Source organism: Phascolarctos cinereus, unplaced genomic scaffold (genome assembly GCF_003287225.1).
Source record: "Phascolarctos cinereus isolate Bilbo 61053 unplaced genomic scaffold, phaCin_HiC Scaffold_726;HRSCAF=1367, whole genome shotgun sequence".
Taxonomy (NCBI): Eukaryota; Metazoa; Chordata; class Mammalia; order Diprotodontia; family Phascolarctidae; genus Phascolarctos; species Phascolarctos cinereus.
This window is the reverse complement of record NW_027556098.1, coordinates 419,289,991-419,305,809: the sequence shown is the minus strand read 5'-3', so window position 1 is coordinate 419,305,809 and position 15,819 is coordinate 419,289,991. Positions and strand designations below refer to the sequence as shown.

At 48.6% G+C, this 15,819-nt stretch overlaps 1 protein-coding gene across 1 annotated transcript; it reads left to right on the top strand.

The window, feature by feature from the left end:
* Positions 1-10,353: 10,353 nt before the first annotated feature.
* Positions 10,354-15,388, top strand: CABP5 (calcium binding protein 5). The gene is made up of 6 exons (XM_021003792.2): positions 10,354-10,887; positions 11,706-11,736; positions 12,240-12,383; positions 14,059-14,168; positions 14,784-14,931; positions 15,363-15,388. Exons 1-6 carry the CDS (start codon positions 10,825-10,827, stop codon positions 15,386-15,388), a joined length of 522 nt encoding a protein of 173 aa, XP_020859451.1. The 5' UTR covers positions 10,354-10,824.
* The last annotated feature ends 431 nt before the right edge of the window (positions 15,389-15,819 follow it).

Here is a 15,819-nt window from a genome sequence, read left to right as displayed (position 1 = left end):
GCTGTTAGCATGGCCTTTGTGGAATCTAAGGGTGGAACGAGGAAGTGGCAGGGCCCCCGCTACGTTTGGACCCCAGGCTTCTGCCACACTGCTGCACACATGGGCTTTCACCGATCATCCTGGAAGCCCCAGTGTGTCCAAAGTGCAGGAGGACCGTGTTTGGGAACTGTGGAAATGGGAATACTGGAGCATGTAGGGATGGAGTGAAAGGGACTAGTCAGGAGGCAGGGCCAGCTGCTGGGGGCATCATTTCATGGAAGGGTCTAGGCTAGATGTTGTGGGCGAAATGATTCCTTCCCTTCCTTTCCTGTTCACCCCATATCTGTGTTCCCTGGGTGATACAGGGATAATGCATTGAATGACCTCTCTATTCTGTGGGAAACCCGACGGGAATGCTATTGGGACTTTTGGGAAGCTAACAACGGTCCCAGAGTGTCTGGAGTGGAGGAGTGGGGAATACCATGTTAGTCCAGGAACGACTTGTACCGGCTCCCAATGCCATTCTGGGTTAGGGTGGGAGGGGCCAAGTGAAGACCCCACCCCCACCCCTTTCCCCTGCTGACAGCGGGGCAGTGTAAAAGTAGGTGGAGGGTATTGGCTTGTTTAGGAGGGAAGAGGTGTAAAGGAGCATTTCAGGTGTGGGAGAGGTTGACAAGACTGTCCCTCTGCCTCTGAAACAGGTGGGGATGTTTCCCCCCAGCAGGGCCCGGCATCAGCCCAGCCCTTTGGCCCACTTCCTTTGTCTCATGAAGTGTTTGAAGGACTGTCCCGTGGAAGAGAGATGGGCTTGTTGTGTTGGCTGCAGAGGGGCAGGCTGAGAGTGGTGGGCAGAAGCTGCACAGAAAAAAGGAGAGGCTTGATAGCACTTAGCAGAGTCAGTGGGGTGGCTCTCTCCCTGTCACTGGCCCCAGCCTTTCCTGCTTCTCAAGACAATGGAGAGGGAAAATGGCAAAGACATCACCACTCACAGCCCCTTCACACCCAAACTACTTAAGGTGACTTGCCCAGGGTCACACAGCTAGTAAGTGTTATGTGTCTAAGGCTGGATTTGAACTTGGATCTTTTTGACTCCAAGGCTAGTGCTCCATCCACTGTGCCATCTAGCTGCCCCGAATATATACTGCAGTTGTGAAATCTCTCCCTAACTCTTCCCACTCCCACCTCACCTCCACCGCAGCTGTCTTTCTCTGCCTCTTTCTCACTTTCTCTCTCTGTCACCTCCTCTCTGTCTCTTCCCTCTCTTGTTACCCTTTTTACATTGCATTTGAATAATGAAGCAGAGGTTAATCATGCAGTAGCTACTCACCTTTCTCTTAGAAAACCAGATTTTGAAACAAATGGGAAACAGGAAGCAAGCAGACTTTTAAGAAACAAAGTGACAGGGGCAGCTAGGTGGTGCAGTGGATAGAGCACCGGCCCTGAAGTCAGGAGGACCTGAGTTCAAATCTGGCCTCAGACCAATCACTTGACACTTACTAGCTATGTGACCCTGGGCAGGTCACTTAACCCCAATTGCCTTAAAAAAAAAGAAACCAAGTGACAGACACATGTTCACGTGAGGAGAATCAGGGTGAAAGGAAGGGTGTGAAGAATTGCCATCCTTGGCCTCAGCAGCTTTGGCAGCCTCCATACCTGCTCTGTGCCTCTGGCTCTTAGCTCAGTAGTGCTGTCCCTGTCCTGGGGTTCTCAAGGCTGGTATTCCCTCTCTACTGTTTCCTGGTGGGCTCCTTGAAGTCCCAGCCTTTCCTTTTGCAAAGCTTTGGCTGTTTGGACTCCCACCTCCACACCCAGAGCCTGTGGTGGGAAGGACTGTCAGAGTTCCATCAGCCAACATCCTAGGCAGAAGGCAGAAGAGAGGAACCCTGGAGGATTTCCATCTTGGCCAGCAGGAGTTCAGTGGCCATATCTCCTTGGCATCCCCCAAAGATGCTACTTAAGGAAAACCTTCCAAGCAATTAGAGCTGTCCATCATGGGAAGAACCAGAAGACCTGGGCTCAACACTTCTTTTGGAGTCAGTTCTGCACATCATCTTTGGCTGGTCACCTCCCCTCTGTGGGCCCAGGGGTCTGCATCTGTGATGTGAGCGTATTGGACTAGGTGGACTCCAAGGTACACAATAGGTGTCAAAAAATACAGAGTGAAAGGAAGAGAGAGAGAGAGGGAGACAGAGACACACACAGAGAGAAGGAGAAAGGGAGGAGAGACACAGAGAGAAGGAGAGACAGACACAAAAAGAGGGATAGACCCAGAGACAGAGACGGACACAGAGAGAGAAGGAGAAAGGGAGAGGAGACACACAGAGGGAGATAGACAGAGAGTGAAAGAGAAAGGGAGAGGAGATGTGTGCATACACAGAGACAGAAACAAACACGGAGGAGAAAAGGAGAGGAGACACACACGTACACACACAGACAGATAGAAGGAGAAAGGGAAAGGAGACACAGAGACAGACACAGAGAAGGAGAAAAGGAAAGGAGACAGAGACAGACACAGAAAAGAAGGAGAAAGGGAAAGGAGACACAAACAGAGACACAGAGAGAAGGAGAAAGGGAAAGGAGACAGACAGACACAGAAGAAGAAAGTGAGAGGGGACACACAGGGAGACAGACGCAGAGAGAAGAAAGTGAGAGGAGGCACACAGACAGTGAGAAGGAGAAAGGGAAAGGAGACACAGAGACAGACACAAGGAGAAAGGGAGAGGAGACACAAACAGAGACAGACACAAAAGGAGAAAGGGAAAGGAGACACAGACAGACACAGAGAGAAGGAAAAAGGGAGAGGAGACACACAGGGAGACAGTGAGAAAGAGAAAGGGAAAGGAGACACAGGGAGACAGTGAGAAGGAGAAAGGGAAAGGAGACAAGAAGAAAGGGAGAGGACAGACACAGAGAGAAGGAGAAAAGGAAAGGGGAGACAGACAGAGAGAAGGAGAAAGGGAAAGGAGACACAAACAGAGACAGGCACAGAAGAAGAAAGTGAGAGGAGACACACAGGGAGACACACAGAGAAGAAGAAAGTGAGAGGAGGCACACAGGGAGAAAGACAGTGAGAAGGAGAAAGGGAAAGGAGACACAGACAGACACAGAGAGAAGGAGAAAGGGAAAGGAGACACAAACAGAGGCAGAGAGAAGGAGAAGGGAAAGGAGACACAAACAGAGACAGACACAGAAGGAGAAAGGGAAAGGAGGCACAAACAGAGACAGACAGAGAGAAGGAGAAAGGGAAGGGAGACAGAAGAAAAAAATGAGAGGAGACACACAGGGAGACAGACACAGAGAGAAGAAGAAAGGGAGAGGAGACACAGTGAGAAGGAGAAAGGGAAAGGAGACACAGACACACACACACACACACACACAGCATTTATAATATTAAGCACTTAATTATGTGCCAGGCATGTGATGGAAATGCACATACAAGCAAAGCAAGATATTCTGCCCACAAGGAGCCAACATTTTAATGGGGGAAAACAAAGAGGAGTTAGTTGGATTAGAGAGGCAGAATTCTTGTGTCAGCATGGCTTGGAGTTGGTTGAAGACTCGTTTCCAAAGGAGGTAAAGTTCTAATGGGGAAGAGGTTGGGGATGCAAAAAATTGTGTTACTCCCATCGATGTCCACAAGAAATCCACTTTGGATCATCATTGTGAAGGAAATACAGAAGGTGACTCTAAGAGGTGAGAACACCACCCAGAGTTGAGGGGTGGGGTCATCAGCCATGAAAATCAGGGCTAGAGAAGCCATCAGGGTTGTTGGAAAGAACATATCATCAGGAATCAAAACATCGGGGCTTGACTTCTGGCTGTATAATGGGGGGGGGGGAGTGGTTTGTCAGAGTTCCACGGGCCTAACGGTAGAGAGAGGAACCCTGGAGGATTTCTGTCCTGGCCAGCAGGAGTCCAGTGACTCCTGCTTCCCAGTCCCAAAGATTTCTTAACCAAATAGTCCCTGCAATAATAAGACTTCTGTGGAAATTGGGCAGGTTGCTGATGTCCCTGAGCCTCAGTGTCTTTCTCTAAAAAAAAAAAAATTGAACTAGCTGGTCTCAGGTACTTCCCAGCTGAGAATCCCATCACCCCATGACTTTCCAGGCCAGCATCTTCCATTGTCTGGGTCTTGGCGTACCTTTTTGTGAAAGGGCAGGTGAGATATTTCCATTTCATCCTTCCAGCTCTGGATGTGTCTCCTTCCCCCTCCCAGCTTCAAAGCACATGCTACCTTTCTTTATCACAGCCTTGATGGGTTATTTCTCTTACTGGGACACTCTGGGGCCAAGTCTGGATGGTGAGGTCAGCCAGCACCAGCCTCCTACAGGAATCATAGCGAGTTAGTCTTTGGGACCCATTAACCTAACCTGAGGTGTGCCAACCCCAGAGACCCATTCTTGGCTCTGCCAGAGAGTTTGAGTGGGGGTGACTGCCCTACACTAGTCTCTACATGGCAGAAGTCAGTACCCAGGATAGCTCAGAGGAAGAGGGACAGAAGTCTGGCTCCAGGGCTTACACCCCTGGGGGATTGTCCCTTGGGTCTAGGAGTATGGCTGAATGCAGTGCATTAGAAAGAACCCTGGTTTGGGAGTCAGAGAATTTGGGTTCAAATCCTACCTCTTCCACCTGTTCCCTGTGTCACCTCAGGCAGATGATTGAAAATTTCCCTCATTTTCCTTCTCTAGGAAGGAGGGGATTGGTGAAACTCACTGTCCTCTGAGGTCCCTGTGATCTGATGACCTGTGACCTAACTCTCCAGCCTCACTCTGTCAGCTTATTCATGAACCCTCTTTCCATCCCACTGGGACTGGGTACGTGCTGGGTTAACACTCTGTGCCAGGGACTCTGACAGCAGAGCAGTACTCCCCCTACCCCTGAACCAGGAGCTTCTAATAGTGGGCTCCACATCTCCCCACTCAGACTTGGTGTACCTTTTTGTTCATGACCAGGACTTTCCTCAAGGTGAACCAGAGGTTCCCCAAAGGTGGTGGTCAGACTTCACTCAGTTTGTGGGTGTCTCGTGGTGGGACAATAGTGGGAAGTTCCAGAGGGAGAGGCAATGGGGTGGGGTTGAGGTTGGTCTGTGCAGTGGAAACCTCGGGTTGAGTCCTTGATTTGCCTGATGCTGAGTGACTTTGGCCAAAACACTTTTCATCCCAGGGCCTTAGTTCTCCCTTTGCAATGTGAACATTTTTTAAGCTAGGCAATGTGGTTAAGTGACTTTCCCAGGGTCACATAGCTGGTGAGTGTTAGGTGTCTGAGACTGGATTTGAACTCAGGTCTTCCTGAATCCAGGGCTGTTGCCCTATCCACTGCACCACCTAGCTGCCCCACAATATGAACATTTCTAACGATCCTTCTGGTTATAGACAGCAAATGTATTTTAAGCACCTACTATGTGCTAGTCACTGTGCTAAGTGCTGAGGATACAAATATAAGCAAAAAGTTCTTATACAGAAGGAGCTTGCATTTTAATTGTGGAAGACAACACCTACAAGGGAGCTTAAAAGTGTGTGTGTGTGTGTGTGTGTGTGTGTGTGTGTGTGAGAGAGAGAGAGAGAGAGAGAGAGAGAGAGAGAGAGAGAGAGAGAGAGAGAGAGAGAGAGAGAGAGAGATCCCTGAACAGAAGGCTACGGGCAAAGTCTATAGACTGAACATGGCCAGGAGGGGAATGATGCACAGTGAGCCAAGTCTGTCCTAAAAATGAGGATCCAGAAAGAACTCACCATTGGGAATCAAGGGACCAGAGATGAGGGATGTTGCAGGGTGAGAATAGCCTCAGATCCTGCGGGAATTCCAGGACGAGAAGACAGCGATCTTGGTGGCAAAGTTCAGAGTATCAGAAGCACAGCTGCAGAGCTGGGAGTGAATGAATTCTTGCTCTGCTGTCCTAAGGCAACTGGAAGAGTGGTCTCTGTCCATGGTGCTTAATGCCTCCCATTCATGTCCCCACTCCAGACAACCAGACTAACCATGCCCACTGATTAGCTTGAATGAGAGAAGAAAGGCTTTGTTGCTAACAGACAACAAGCATGTTTCAAGCACCTGCTATGGGCCATCCACTGTGCTAGCAGTGTTAGAAAGCCCCACTCTTCCCCAAAGACTCTTCCCTGGCCTGCCGCTCTGCTACCAGCCCTCATCCGCAGGGCCACTTTATCTCCCAGATTTACCCCAAATGCTGAGTTTGATAGTTTTTTTAGCTATTGCATTATAGGAGGAGGAGGCAATCACAGGGGAGGGGAGAGGTTGCCCTTGGATCTCTGAGTACCAATTTTGTCCTGAGGTAAGGAAGAAGACTTCCTAACTTCCTAAAACTAGATCAAAATTGAACAAGCTGCCCTGGGAGGTGCTAGGTGGCCTCTTCCTAGAGGTCTTCAAGCAAAGAATGGATGGTCGCTTGTTGGAGATAGAAAGAGGCTTCTGTTTAAGTGCAGAATGGATTAGTGGCCTCAGAATTCCTTCAAACATTGACAGTCTAATTCCATGAAAGGACAGATCACTGATATGACCTTTATGCCTTTATGCCTTCCTTTCCTTGAGTTGAATCTCCTTTTCTGGCCTAACCATACTGCTTAAGGGGCCTAGAGGGATGGCAGGTCCCCTGAGGTAGTCTCTTGAGGATTACAGATCAGGTCAGAGCCATGGATTGAATCTGCCATTGTAAACCTGTCTTGGAGAAGATGTAATGAGAGTCTTTATGCCTTTATACCTCCATCTCCTGTGAGGTGGAGAGATGATGGCTGGCCTGGAATCAGAAAGGACTTGGTCCCCCCAACTCCATGGAAGTCTCCTGAGATACTCCCATCTGATTAGAGGGTAAATTTGGTCTAAGGAGACCCATTTTATACCCCCAGGGCTTCCAATCTGTCTTTCCAATCCCAAAGATTTCTTAACCAAACGAGGGGTGTGATGATCTCCCCAAATAAAATAAATTATTTTGTTTACATGAAGAATGGAAGTAACCAACTGGCAAAACCAAAACCAAAACCAAAACCAAAACTTTGCATCACTCATCTCTGATATGGGTCTGGCAGCCAAGATTGTTAGGGAACGAGTGAATAAAAGAGTAAGAAGCATTTCCTCAGTGGAAAAATTCTCAGCACCAAAGTCCTCGACCCTGTGTCAAACCAGTATGATTTATTTAATGGAAGTGACGTTAGAGGAGATGCACTACTGTTTGATTGGCCATCATACACCGAGGACCACAGAGGCCTTCTGTCTGACTTGGAGCTGAAATGCTCACATATGCTGTCTCCCCACGGTGGGCTGTGAGCGCAGTGAGGGCAGAGTCGGCTGGCTTTTCTATCTCTGGTGCTTAGTGCAGCGCTAGAGTGGATTTGGGGGAGCTTAAAGCTGCGTGTTGAGAGCTGACATATCTGACTCCATTTCATCCTACATTTGCCCCTTGTTGCTAAGTGAAGCCTTAGCCTGTGCTGCAGGGGCAGCTTAAAGCAAGCTGTCTTCTTTGATATTTCCCTTCCTCTAATTACTGGGTGACTGAATTGGAGGACTCAGAGGACTTTGAGAGTTGAACTAATTGGCTTCTCTTTATCTTAACTGATAAATGAGGTGTTGTTCTCTTTGAATTAGTGGGAATGGCATTGCTAACAAGGACACTTTCCTTCTCTTGTAATTAGTGATAAACATCCTCTCTACTGATCAACAAATATGTCTCCTAGTTCATTACTCTTCTTTGGCTCTAGTAAGCACTGGGGATATGAAGACAGGCGAAAGGTAGTCCGTGCTTTCAAGGACCTTGAAATCTCATGCGGGAAACTATGCTAACACCAATGTACAAACCAGCTATACACAGAAATTGTGGGCAGGGGAAGCAAGGAGAACCTTCTAGGCCCAGAAAAGTGTTAGCATCCATACATGATGGAGGAAACCAAGTCCTACTGAACAGAAAGGAGCTGTCTCAGGCAGCAGGGGATGGAGCTAGGTCAAGGGCCTTACTCCCATCCTCATACAGCTGCTGGCTTTTACTCCAAGGGCTGGTCATTGAAATACCCTCGTATCGGCTCCTCTGACCCAGTTAAGTGGTTAGAACTGGTCCCTGCTAAGGTCAGGGCTAGCTGCCACTGCTGTCTTGGCTCCCATAAGATCCAAACCTTATGATTCTCTGTGCAGTCCTGAGTGACAAGGCTAGCCCGCACTCCCAAACACCAGTATTACAAGTTCTTCCCTCTTCACCTTGTGCCTTCCAAACTCAGAGTCCCAGGAGAGAAAGACACAAAAGCTAGAGGAGACAGCAAGATACAGAGAGGGACAAGGAAATGAGGATATAGGGAATTACAAAATGAAACGTGTAAAAAATCCAGACATAGCCTAAAAGAGTCAAAAGAGACAAAGTGATGCAAGAAGACAGAACAGCCTGAGGAAACAGAGCTAAATCAGTCAAGCAATACATCGTGTACTTATTAAACACCGTCTGTGTGTGAGGCACTGTGCTGCATGCTGGGAATACGAAGAGAAGAGTGAAATAATTCCTGCCTGCAAGGAGTATACGTTCTGTGAGGGAGACAGCATCTACATCTGGAAGTGTATATATACTGAACAAGTCCAAAATCAATGCAAGATAGTTTAGGGGGGGAGAGAACTAGCAGTTGGAGAGTCAATTGAGGCTTCTCTTAGGTGGTGATTGACTTTTTGTGGTAGCAAAGAATTGGAAACAAAGTCGATGACAATGGGTTGGGAAATGGCTAGTAAACTGGCTGAGGAATGCAATGCAGTATTACTGTGCTATGAGAAATGATGACTGATGAACAGAGAGGTGCATGGAAAGACTTGTGTGAATGGATGCAACAAGTCAGTAGAATCAGGGAGGCAATATACAACAATCTCAATGGAAAGAACAATGTCAGCAAAGCAGTTGAAACTGAATCTTGAAAAATTCTGATAAACTTATCCCTAAAAGAAGAAATATGAGAAGGCACTTCTTGTCAGAGATGGAGGACTTTGGAGGTGGAACCCTCTCCCCATCTCTGCCTCCTGGCTTTCCTGACCTTCTTCAAGTCTCAGCTGAAGTCCCACATTCTACAGGAAACCTTTTTTGGTCCTACTTAACCTCAATGCTTTCTCTGTCTTGATCATCTTTGATTTCTTCTGTACGTATCCTGTTTCTACATAATTGCTTGCATATTGCACCCCCAGGGGGCTCCCTGAAAGCAGAGGGATTTTGGGGGACTTTTTATTGTGTTCCCAGTGCTTAGCACAGCGCCCAACACATTGTACTTGATGAAGAAACGCTTCTTGACTTAGATCCCACCTTGTTGTGTCAGACATTTTTGATATGTTGGAGAAGGAGAAAGGGAAAAAAGAAACATTTATGTAACCCCTACCATGTTCCAGGCACTGTATCAAATGCTTTTACAAATATTACTGTATTTGATTCTCACAACAACCCTGGGAGGCAGGTACTGTTATCTCCATTTCACAGATAAGTAAACTGAGGCAACAGGTTAAGTGATTTGCTTAAGGTCACGTAGCTAGTAAGTATCCAAGTGTGCATTTGAACTCAGGTCTTCCTGAGTCCAGTCCCAGAGCCCTTTGCACTGAGCTACCAGCAGCTTCCATGTTACTTGGTTTTACAAAAATTTCCCTCTTCCTCTTTTAAAAATTCTTTATCATAAAAGAGATGGCTTTCTGCTGGGGGATCAAGTAAGAAATGTGGGTCATATAGAAACAAAAGTTATCAATAAAATTTTAGAAATGAATATGATGCTTTATCTGAGTCTTGGAAGTCTTAGGAAGTGTGTGTGGGGGAGTACAAATATGGGAGACAGCCTGTGTGAAGGCACTGGGGACTCTAGCCATCTAGTCTAGTCCCTTAATTTTATAGATGAAGAAACTGAGGTTCAGATAGATAAACAAGGAATCATGGGGGGAGAGGGAGAGAGAGAGATGGAGAGGGGAGAGGGGGGAGAGAGAGAGACGGACAGACAGACAGAGAGACAGAGACAGAGAGAGACAGAGAGAGAGATCCTTACAGGAGACAGGGACAAAGATACCAAAGAGGCAAAGAAACAGAGAGAACCAGAAGTGACAGACAAATATAGAGATGCAAAGAAATAGAGGAAATAGAGTGACAAATGGACCAATAGGGAGAAAAGGACCAATATCAGCATCTCTATTTCTGGATGGAACATCTGGCTCACTGTGTCTATCTGTCTATCGCAACAACTGCCCCTGAAGAGGTCTAAGATGCCCATGCCATAGGATATCTGGTCAATGAGGTCATATTGTATAGGCAGGAAAACTGAAGCTATACAAAGTCAGCCCATGACCTTCTTAGGATGATTTGATGAGGCCATGCCCCTGGCTCTTCACTTACGGTGTCCCTCATGCCAAGTCATAATCGCTCTGCCCAGGAATTCCCTGCCACAAATCTGTTCTGGGGATGAGCCAAACTGGGATGACTTCCTGCCTTGAAGCAGATGGAGAGGCCAGGCCCACCTGTCTCTCTCCTCCTCCCCCAGGCCCCAGGGGAGCCTGGGTCCCAGCTGTCACCCTTCTCCCCCCTCTCCCACGCCAGGAGAAACTGGGTCCCAGCTGTCACCCACTGGATTCAGAGACTAAGACTGAACAGAGACAGAAGCAGAGACAGAGATAGAACAGACTGAGAGAAAAGAGATAAAGAGGAACAGAGAAAGAGTGAGAGATATACAGAAACAGACAGATTGACCCACCAGAAGACAAAGCAGACAGACAGCAAAGAGGATATCCAGAAACTCAAGGGGGGAAAAACGCAAGAGAGAGATAGGGAACCATAAAGAGGCAAGAAGAGGGTTGTGAGCTGTGGGGCCTCCACAAGATCCTGGATCCTGCTCCCTCTTAGGCCCCATGCAGTTCCCCATGGGACCAGCTTGCATCTTCCTGAGGAAAGGGATTGCGGAGAAGCAGAGGGTGAGGAATGGATGGGGAAAGAAGAAGGAGGGAAGGGAGAGAAGATAGAAGGGGATGGCATATAGATTTGGAAATGGAAGGCACCTCCAAGGCCATCTCATCTAGCCCCTTCATTTTATAGATGAAGAAACTGAGGCTTAGCTAGATAAAATGAAATATTTGTAAAGAGCTTTGCAAATCCTAAAGCACTATATACATGCTCAATATTATTAATGGAAAAAAAACTTGGCTGGGGTCTTATAGGTGGTGGGTAAGAGAGGTGAGATTTGGTCTCAGGTCCCCGGATCTTGCCCCTGTTTCATGCTGGAAGGGGATGGAAGAACTCAAGAAGAGAAAGGAGAAAGAAGGAGGTAGACAAGAGGAAAGGCTAGAAGAGAAGTAAAGTTTAAGAAAGCATGAGGAAGAGAACAGAGGAAGGAGGAGAAAGCAGCTAGAAGGAGCTGGAAGGTTAGAAGAAGCAGGAGGAGGAAGAAGAAAGTTGAAGGAAGGAGGTGAAAGAAGAAAGTAGGTGGATGGGATGTTGGGGAGAAATTCTCATCCAGGTGAAGGAAGAGAAAGGAAATGGAAGGGGAGAGAAGGAAGAGATTGTCAAGGAAGGAATAGGAAAGAGCAGTCGGGGGTGGGGCAGAGGCTGAATGAGCGCAGAGAGAGGGGTTGCCAGGGGCAGCCAGGAAAGAGGGTATGAGACTGTATGAATGGCCGCCAGCTCCCTCTTTCAGGACCCTGGAGAGAGCCCTGAGGGTCACTGAGTAATCCTGAAGAGGGCCACTCTTGTCCCTGCCTCTCCCCATCATTCTTTCCTCTTGTACCTTCTTCAGGATCGTCCACTAGGACCCGATGAGATTGAAGGTAACCTCCTCCTCCTCCTCCTCCCTCCCCTGCAGACCCTCTGAGGCAGTTCCACCAGACCCTATTCTACTGCCATATCCTCCTCACTCCTACTCTAACAGTGCCCTCAAGGAAACTAATTCTTGTGATAGCAATCTCTACCCCTAGTGTCCCCAAACTCAATCTCTCCTGGTACTTTCAAGTTCCTACTTATTTCTTCATTGATGGTTTTGAGATCTACCCATCTATTTCCCCAGCGATTTCAAGGCCTCCAATTTCAGCAATTTTCCGTCCCTGTTTACCCCCATCCATCTCTCCATGGCAGTGTCAGGAATTCCCAACATTCTTCCATTGGTTCCAGGAATCCCACCCTTGCTCACCCCTGGCTAGTTTTCAGCAAGGCCTCTTTCAGAGGCCAAGTCCTGTTCCCAGAGGCTTTCCCAGGAGGGGATCTAGCTTTCCCACACTTTGGTGGTTTACAGGCTCCTCATAATCCCCTTCCTGCTTCCCTGCCTTTTTCCTAGAGCTTCGGGAAGCCTTCCATGAGTTTGACAAGGATCGAGATGGTTTCATCTCCTGCAAGGACCTGGGGAACCTGATGAGGACCATGGGCTACATGCCCACTGAGATGGAGCTGGCAGAGCTGGGACAGCAGATCCGAATGAACCGTGAGGGTTGGGGTGTGGCAGGGGAAGATGGGGAGGGCTAAAGACAGAATGATGATGCTAACACCTTACGTTTCTACAGCTCTCAAGGTTTTCAAAGTGTTTTCCTATCAGTAGGCAATGCAAGTATGGTTTTCACCATTTGACAGACAGGGAAACAGATTCTGTGAGAGAAGTGGTTTACCCAGGGGCACATAATGTGGAATGGAAGAGCTGAGATTCAAACCCAGGCTTTTTGAATTGGAGTGAAGGTTTCTTTCTGTGACTTGAGGAAGAGAGGTCAATAGGTCAAGGAAGTAAGTGAATGAGTCAAGTCAATGGTACAAGGAAGACGTTGGGCTTGGATCTGGAGGCAGGATTAAGGAAGGCAATGAGAAGAGAAATAGAGATTGAGTTGAGAAGGAAGTGGGGAATGGTGATTAAGGGGACTGGGTTGTGATAGAGATGTGAGAAAGCTACTGGGAAATGTGTTGGGTTCAGTGGTGGGGCTGGAGAGATGATAGGCTAGGGCTGGGGGAAATGGTGAGTATGGGGAGAAGTTTGGGCTGAGGCTGAGGAGGTAGTTAGCACAGGAAGATCTTCCTCTGTGTTTTGGGGCTGAGCAGATGATTGGGTGAGGACGTGCTGGGGATTGAAGACGAAGGGTGTGGACTTTGGGAGATGCTGTGACCAAAGAGATCAGGAGGCGAGGTTGAGGAGAAGATGGGGCTGAGGAGATGATGAAGTAGAAATGTTGGGATTGGGAATTTGATGTCGGGGTCAGGATTAGGGGGATTATGGGAACAGGAATATAGAATAGGAAAGGACCTGAGGCCTCCCACTTCATTTTACTTATGAAGAATGGGAAGCACAGGAGGCTAAGTGATTTCTCCAAGGTCACAAAGTAGTGTCAGAGGTAGTATTTGAACTCAGGTCCTCTGACCCTAGGGTCAGCACTCATTCTATTCTACTAGCATGCTTCAGAATGAAGGAGATAGACTTGGGGAGGTGATGGGGAGGAGAGAGTATGAGGAGAGTGGAGGAGATGACGGGGCTGGAGATCTGCTATGGTCCAGAAATGGCTGGAGGGCCGCCTGCTTGCTGTATCGCATGCATCACATCCTGTTTTCCATCCCCGTGTCTTCGCACGAGATGTCCCTCAGGCCTGAAATGGTGGACCTTTTCATGAATGGTTCTGTATATCTCCAGCTTCCTTCAAAGCTCAGCCCAAGTTCTGCCTTCTACATGAGGCCTTCCTTGATTTCCCTAGTTCTTTGTGTCCCCAGAAATCACTTTATATTTATTTTGTGAACATTTTCCATTTGTTTATATGTGTGCACACAAAGTTTCTCCCTATAGAATGTAAGCTTTTTGAGGACAGAGACTATTTTGTTATTATCTTTGTCTCTCCTGTGCCTAGCAAAGTGTCTGGCATGTATTAGACAATTATTAAATACTTGTTAATTGACTGAGTGATCAAAGATGCAGGTCAAGAGCCAAGCCAGGGTTGGTGTTGTGGGTGCTAGGTGGGGTATACTCTTTGAGGAGCCTGAGCAGAAGCTCTTGGCTGGGGTAGCGGAAAGAAGGGGTCCCCTGACTCGCCCCAGGGCATGTGGGAAGGGGGGGAGTCTAGGGATCTGGATCTCAGATTCAGTCCTTGTCTTTTCCTCTCCTTGTTCTTAACTTCTCCCATCCCTAGTCGGTGGCAAGGTGGATTTTGAGGACTTTGTAGAGCTAATGGCACCCAAGCTGCTGGCAGAGACAGCTGGGATGATCGGAGTGCAGGAGATGCGTGATGCCTTCAAGGAGGTGAGCATGGAGAGGGAGGGCTGCTGGACTGCTGACTCCTGGAGGGGTGCCCTCTGTCACGCTTTCTGGGCCTTGATCTTTCCTGAAAGGAGTCATTTGGCCTGGAAGATCAATGAGCTCGTTGAATCTTGGTAGTCTGCAGGGTCATAGTCACTAAGCATCACGGGTAAGGTGCAGGGGTGGTGAGGGAGGCCGGGGTCACCCTGGAACCCCTTTGCAGGGCAAAAGGGGTATTTAGAGATCAGGGAGCCCACTTTGGCCATTTAACAGACAGGAAAACTGAGAGAGAGAGGGAGGGGGGGAGGGAGAAGGAAAGAGAGAGAGAGAGAGACAGAGAGAGGAGAGGAGAGGAGGGGAGAGGAGGAGAAAGAGGAAGAGGAGAAAGAGAGGAGGGGGAGGGAGAGGGAGATACTTGAGGAGGCTGAAGGAAGCTATCCTCTCCCACCTCAGAACTCTCAGCTGGATTATGGGTAGGGAGGAGTGCACAAGGAAGGCCCCCTCCCCCAGGCCCCAGAGCCTCTTCCCCTCTGCCTGCCCCACCAAGAAGTCTTCCCAGATTAATCCTGATGCTCTCGTTGGATTTCCTTCTTTGTTGCCGGGCTATGGCTGGGGCAGTTTGATGCCAATGGAGATGGCTCAATTACCCTGGTGGAACTTCGCCAGGCTATGCAAAGGCTGCTGGGGGAGCAGCTCAGTGCCCAAGAAATTTCTGAGGTCGTGCAGGAGGCTGATGTCAATGGAGATGGCACAGTGGATTTTGAAGGTGACATAAGGCCCCTCCAATCAGGGCTGGCCCCCTCGCTATAGGCCTCAGTTCAGTTTCTGCATGCTTAGGTTTCTGGGAGCTATAAGATGCTTAGAGATCCCCAAGTCCATCCCCACCTTCTCCATTTGAATAGGGGACAATCTGAATCCCAGAGAGGGGAAGGGACTGGCCCCAGGTGAGGAGAACAAGAACTTGGGTAGCACAGAGGGGATGGACTTCTTAGAAATCATCACCAACTCTAACCAGTCCTTTTCACAGCTGGGAAATAGGACAAGAGAGGGTCAGGGAGTTCTCCAGCAGCTGGGATGGAAGGGTGTATTCTGTGGGGATGGGAGTCTAGGAAAATCTGAAGAACTGGTTGGGGTGGGGAGATCGGGACAGGGACTGGGAAGCATAGGCATTCACTGGTCTTTTCCTTTCCTTCGCAGAGTTTGTGAAGATGATGTCCCGCTGAAGAGGCATCCCCAGCCCTGTCCTGCCCCCACCTTGTTCTTCTCCCGGAGATGCTTGGAAATCCTGGGGGGGGCAGCATGGGGAGAGCTGGGGCAGGGACCCTTCTCACCCTGCCCTGGTGGGATCAGAGGGTCATAGCATTATAGGATCACAGGATTTAGAAATGGACTAGAGCTTAGAGATGATTAAATCCAATTGCCTAATTTCATAGCCCGAGGAATAAACCCAGAGAGGGGGAGGAGAGATTTGCATAAGGTCACACGGCGATTCCCCAGCAGAGCCTGGGGTGGGAGGTCTCCTGACTCTACTGAGCGATCTCTTCAGTAACGTCAGGCTGGGAGGGATGCTTCCTTCTTCTCTTCTTGTCCTGTTCTCCTCCCCCACCCATGGCTCCCTTTAGTGTTTTGTCTTTCTTTACCCTGAGCCCCAACT

Coding starts and splice junctions, on each gene's coding strand:
- CABP5 (XM_021003792.2), top strand. CDS start 10,825: ATGCAGTTCCCCATGGGACCAGCTTGCATCTTCCTGAGGAAAGGGATT. Junction 11,737..12,239: donor AGGACCCGATGAGATTGAAG/GTAACCTCCTCC, acceptor CCTTTTTCCTAG/AGCTTCGGGAAGCCTTCCAT. Junction 14,169..14,783: donor TGCGTGATGCCTTCAAGGAG/GTGAGCATGGAG, acceptor TGGCTGGGGCAG/TTTGATGCCAATGGAGATGG.